The following is a 6028-nucleotide window of genomic DNA, read 5'->3' on the forward strand; positions in this document are numbered from 1 at the left end:
TTTTGATCGGCTCGTATTGCCCTAATGCACTGGTTCTCAAGCTGGGGGTCCTGGTCCCAATTACAGGTCGCCAAAGCTTCATGGAAGGAGGAGAGGCCTTGTTGATTTTAAGGGGTGTAAGAAATGTTTTAAAAATATATATACTGTAGCCCTTTGGTGCAATGACTTGAGGCACATCTACTCAAGTACTGTATTTAAGTGCAATTTTGAGGTACTTAGAATAGTGTAATAGTATTTCCATTTTATGCTGCTTTCTGCTTCTATCCCACGACATTTCAGAGCTAAGTGTTATACTTCTTACTCCTCTACATTTATTTTAAAGCTTTAGCTATTTTGTCTGTTTATATTTTAAATCAGTAATCTAAATGTGCAAATAGGTTTAATGTATTCTTAGGTTAAGCCACACAACAGTACATAGAGCAATTAAAATGAGCTCCACCTTTACCAGCTGCAACATTAAAGTGATGAATACTTAAACTCATAAAATAATTGTAATACAATAATATTATACATATTATTATGCAGACTGAGTACTTTTACTTTTGGTACTTTAAGTTTATTTTGATGCTCATACTTTTGTACTTTACTTTACTACTTTACTTACTTTACAGATTTTGAATGCAGGGATTTTACTAATAGAAGAGTGTATTACACTGTAGTATTACTGCATTTACTCAAGTAAAACATCCTAATATTTCACTACATCTCAGATTTTTTGCATTTCTGTGAAAAAACCCAACCTAAATTAAATTGTTATCTTTAAAGTTTAGATTACTATTCAAGATAATAACTTAAAAAATACACCACAGGATGAGGACAGAGTGAACATGAACAATATCTAAAAAGCCTTCCCTCTCTGCAAAACAGCCTCGTCATGCAATAGAGAAGTATGCAGTTAAAACTGAATTTGTCAAAAAGAAACTTTATATCTGATGCAATATTTACAGAAAATAATCTTAAAATTCATTTAAATTGCTTGTTTTACACAAACTTCCTGCAATTATTGCATTTACTATTTGGGTCAATTGTATTGGTTACAAGTTGTTCTGTACTAATACTGTTTTGCATCTATTATGATACGAAATATCCGTAAAATATGTCAGTAAGTCAGGATTGTCAGCTTACTCAATCATAGAAAAGGGGTCCCTTCAGGAAAAGGTTGGGATCTGCTGTCCTCATGCACCCTCTCGCTCCTTCTCTGTCTGTTGCCGCAGCGATATTGGACAACTACTGCCACAGTTTAGAAGCAGAGGAGACAAAAAGGCAGTATTTTGAGCCTCTGCTCTGTCTTGTAACCAAGACTGTAACCTAATGCTAATTTGTAAAACGGATCTCGCAAACATTATTTTATACTCGGCGTTCTCCACAGTCTGCAGAAAGCAAAGATTTGACCGACAATATTTTAAATGGAAGAAATTCTATTTATTTCACATCGTTGAATCAAATCTATATCAATGAGAAATCTCTACCACCAGCTGAGCAAGCAACAGGTCAGGAGACGCACTATCTGTCATCATGATATGCCACACACGCTCGCTCGCTCGCTCGCACGCACACACACACATGCACACACACACACACACACATACAGGTGCTCTAATGTTTCTAGATGAAGGCACATAAACCCATTGAAGGTCACAGTAAGGCAGATTCACAGCACTAAGGAGAAACCGTAGACCGTAGAAATTAGCAAAGGAACACTCAAGACTTTGACCAGTCTGCCATAATACAGAATCTCTGTTCAGGACTGTCCTGTCTTCCTCTGTGTGGGAGGAGGAGAGCAGGTGAGGAAAGGTGAGGATGGCTGAGAAGAGGAGGAAAAAGATGTTCACGTCCAGTGCTGACAGACATCCCACCCCTGTTTTCCATGTGACCTTTTCCTCTGCAGACAGGTAGTGAGAGTTTATCCTTGTCATTAGAAAACTAGCAGCGCCGAGCAGCAGAGTCCTTCCTAGTGTCTCATTTCCCTTAAAAGTTCTTTGGCTTGATCGCATCAGCCAACCTTTAGACGTGACAGACGGAACAATTGACAGTCCATAAGTCATCACATGTCTCTACAGACATACAGTCAAAAGTAAACAGTTTCTTTCACTCAGACATGTAATTGTGGCAACGTACAGAATACCATCACTCAAAGACAGCAGCAGTACAAACTCTGAGAGTTGTTTTTGCATCATTTAGAAACAGTAACACCATAATGTAAATCACAGTTGGTTCAGTTGCCTTTCATTGCATGATGCCACGGAAAAAGAGCAATCTGTACACACGGCAGCAGCAGCAGCAGCAGCAGCAGCATTCCTTTGGATCACCAACAGACTGGATTTGATTTGTCCACAAAGCACTAGCTTCACATAATACCCTGTATCCAACCATATACATTCCTGTGCAGAACACATTCTGCCGTGGAGAGGTGCAACCGCTCTGTTTCCCGCTCTGAGTTCACGTAAGGATTCTTGTCCCTGAGTCTTCAAACTACATCTGAATAATCTCACTGCACCCTAATACCCCACCCTGTCCCACGAGCATCCACCTCTCATCATCTACAGACATTCAGCTTGTAGGTATGGGTTAAAGGGAGCTTCAGCCATTTCTGTGTAAATCGATGAGCTGAAATGCACACCCCCTGGCAGAAGGGCAAAGAATATGACACAGCATCTGCATCACACTCGCTCAGACACGCACAACAACAGACATGTAGTCACATACAGTAGAGAGACTCCACACCAGCTCTAAACTAAAAGTGCACACACATTGAACAACATACACAGCTTCAGTCTCTTGGTTCGGTCCGTCACAGAGAGATGTCTTAATGGTGTGTCAGGTGCAATGGTTGTGCGGGGCTTGTGTGTGTGTTTGCATGTGTGTATCCGTGTCCGTGTGTATGTGTCTATAGGCATTTCTGTTTTACGAGGACATCTATGGATGTGCGTGTCCCTGTGTTAAGTGAGGGCGTACTCAAACGTCCCTTTCTCTAGCCCCTCGATGCCATCAGCCCAGTTGGAGGAAGGCATACTGCTGTAGGGGTCCAGCAGGATCCTGAAACACCTTACTATCAGCAGCCCCAGGAACACCAGTAGCATCCCCACGAAGGCAAACGCCGTCTTCTGCTCCAGAGTCAGAGAGTGCGCCATCATGTCGTTTCCGCTCATGGCAGCAAGGGAGTGGTTGTAGTGGACGCTACACATGGTAAACCAACATCTAGGTGCCTCATCTCTCCTCTGATAGGGTCAGGCGTTTAGAAGCCTGCATGTTACCTGGACAGACATTACATGATGGCTTCAGATTAGCGCTGCCTTGTGCAGAGAGGATCCATTTAATCTATTTAAATGTTATCACACTTAATGCACACACTGTGTAGGCTGTGAGAAATAACAGATATGGGAGAAATTCCACAGTTAAATGAGCTGACCATGAAACGTGGAGGGTTACAGGTATCTAAAAATAGCCTCTTTTGAATGTGGTATCAAACAGATGCCCGGAGACTTCGATCTCTCTCTCTCACTCAGCTCCTCTGGGGAATTTTTGCAGAAAATTACAAAAAGCAAACATGAACAGAAGAGACTGCAGGAAAATGGGTTCAGTAACACCAACGAATACCACGGCTACATTCCTTTAAGTCGGGTTAGAATTACAGTGTGTCGCAGTGCCTAGCCAGCTGTTAAACATAGACAAAGGTATCAATGAGAACGTCACATCTCATGAAGATGTGATGTTATGCATGTGTGCTTCAGAGGAGAGGGATCTCTACCTGTTGCGTGCGAGCAGATGCCTGCCAGACAGCGTAATTCCATTTGACAAGAAAGCGACGGCGATTGACCAAACATAATGACAAAATTGGTGTGGTCACACAAGTGGAAGTCTGTCATTCTTTTCCGCCTTAATCTTTCACATGAACACAAGCAGCAGGTGGCTCGAGTGAGAGGAAGGAAAGGAGGGGGGATTGGATGAGAGAGGGAGGGTACATACAGACAGGGACAGGGGGAATGAACACAGAGAATTGGGGGAAGACAGACGAGGGAGAAGGAAGTAGAATGATAAGAAGGACACTGCACAAGTATGCATGCTGAGAGAGGGAGAGGAGAGAGGGAGGGAGTGAGGTAGGGTGAAAGACAGAGACTGCATTGACAGATTCTCTAGTGAGGACGTCTGAAGGAAGGGGAAAAAAGCAGGCGTCTCACCATCATTATCGTTCCATCCTCACAGACCTGTTGCTGCTGTGTCTTGCGAACAACTCCTCTTCCTCTGAGCCCTCGGACACCTATCCATTAATCCGTCCGTCGCTGACATACTTGATGTGCGAGGCTAACCTCACATCTAAACACAAAGCCAGAGATAAAGAGAGAAACGCAGGAGCGAGCGGGAGGCTGGGTCGAGCTATGATATGTGTCTCCTCTCAGAGATACAGCTCCTCTCCTCATGCTCCCTTACTTGCTGCCTCCTACTCATTATCATTCTGTTTCTCTATCTCTCCCTCCAGAAGCACGCACGCTTGCTCCTGCTGCATGGCAACCACTTGTTAGTCTCACTCAGCTGCTCTGCTGCCTCAGTCATTCACAACATCTCCCCTCCCCACCCACTCCTCAGCAACACCAGGATGGATGCAGCAGCATAAACAAGCAATCCGCCTCTTCTTTTTCTTCTCTCTTCATTCTCCCCTCCCCTGGCTTATTTGGCTTTTCTAAAAATGACTCCACCAAAATGTGACAGGAATATCATGGCTTAGCCAACAGGAGAAATGCTGCCTCTTACCGCTCCTGGCCGGTAAATGCTGCTGCAAAGGTATTTTTGGTACAACACAGCATTATCCTCCAAGCCTGGTTTGATGATGTGTTTTTAATTGCTGCAGTTTGCTGTGGGCAAATTGAATTAGCCGCTCTGTTTAAAAGGCTTACAAGGCTGGACATGGTGACAGACTCGAGACCTATATTTACTGTATGAAAAGCAGTATTGTATAGAAAAACAGACAGCAGGTCATCTGATTGCCCACTGTATCAGAATGCAGCAGTGAAGCGTCTGACCATCTGTTTCGTTGTTATGCGGGGCAAATTCATATCAGCAATGTAGTTTTTGTCAGTGGTGCAGTGACTCGGATCTAAGGATAAGGCATGCCATGAGGGAGATGGTCATCACTGCTGTGTGATGTGCAATAATTCATGGCTTAAAAGTGGTACAGAGAGCTCCTTTTTTCGGTCACAAACAGCGGAAAAATTCCCTGAGAGAATCTTAACACAGAAGTGAATAACGTCCCTCGCATTTACTTTCACTTCAAAGTTTTATGCCTCTGCAGTGTCTTTTGAATTGTCCTTTTCTTTCTCGGGGCAGTGGCATTTTTGTAGTCTTGCCGTGCTGTTAATGCGCGGTTGTATTTGGGTAGAAATAGGTAGTGTCGCACCGCTATGTGATTTGTCGACAGAGTCAGCTACTCAATTTTATCTCCCATTTATTTCAAGGACAGTTCGTGCAAATTGAATGAGGAGATGTCATGCTGTACAGACAATGAAATGGTTAGACATTTCATCGCCCTCGTCAATTTAGAAGACAAGGTCAAAATGGGAAACTCTCACGTCACAGTGCAATACTGTGTGGTCATCAGTGATGAGGTAAAGTCAGAGACAGTGTGAACTGTATGTCATCATTAGAGATCCATTACGGGGAATTTTTTGTCAGAAGTCCATTCGTGTGAACAGCAGTTCAATGACTCATATAAGAACATTTGCTTCTAAAGTGCCTTCATTATGTTTGTCAACAGTCAGAATTAGGGATGAACAAGTACAACATACCTGTATCTGTTCAACCAGCTAAATTATCCGTACGTGTACTTGGGATGGATGGAGGCACATTCAATCCATAGCCTTTAATAATAAGTAGATAGTGGACGAAAGAGGGCACCTATTCATTCCTATGGAGTTTTTCTTTTGGTGCAAATGTTGAAAAAGTTTCTAGCTTGCATGTTTACTTCTGCTCCGCCTGCAAGTTCCTGCTCACCTCATAGACTTTACATTGTGATGATGTCACTGATTTTTAAAAA

At 43.0% G+C, this 6028-nt stretch overlaps 1 protein-coding gene across 2 annotated transcripts; it reads right to left on the reverse strand.

Moving 5' to 3' along the window:
- Positions 1 to 1030: 1030 nt before the first annotated feature.
- ctxn2 (cortexin 2) lies at positions 1031 to 4716 on the reverse strand. Of its 2 annotated transcripts, none has more exons than XM_088075531.1 (2): positions 3749 to 4155; positions 1031 to 3254 (listed from the first exon to the last, which is right to left on the reverse strand). In XM_088075531.1, exon 2 carries the CDS (start codon positions 3183 to 3185, stop codon positions 2940 to 2942), a length of 246 nt encoding a protein of 81 aa, XP_087931657.1. In that variant the 5' UTR covers positions 3186 to 3254; positions 3749 to 4155; the 3' UTR covers positions 1031 to 2939. The 2 variants fall into 2 exon arrangements, with proteins under 2 accessions (XP_087931657.1, XP_087931652.1); XM_088075526.1 differs by lacking the exon at positions 3749 to 4155 and adding an exon at positions 4179 to 4716 and having other exon boundaries at positions 1032 to 3254.
- Positions 4717 to 6028: the final 1312 nt, after the last annotated feature.

Source organism: Plectropomus leopardus, chromosome 1 (assembly GCF_026936395.1).
Source record: "Plectropomus leopardus strain MGB_pleo_1.0 chromosome 1, ASM2693639v1, whole genome shotgun sequence".
NCBI classification, from domain to species: Eukaryota; Metazoa; Chordata; class Actinopteri; order Perciformes; family Serranidae; genus Plectropomus; species Plectropomus leopardus.

Coding starts and splice junctions, on each gene's coding strand:
- ctxn2 (XM_088075531.1), bottom strand. CDS start 3,185: ATGTGTAGCGTCCACTACAACCACTCCCTTGCTGCCATGAGCGGAAAC.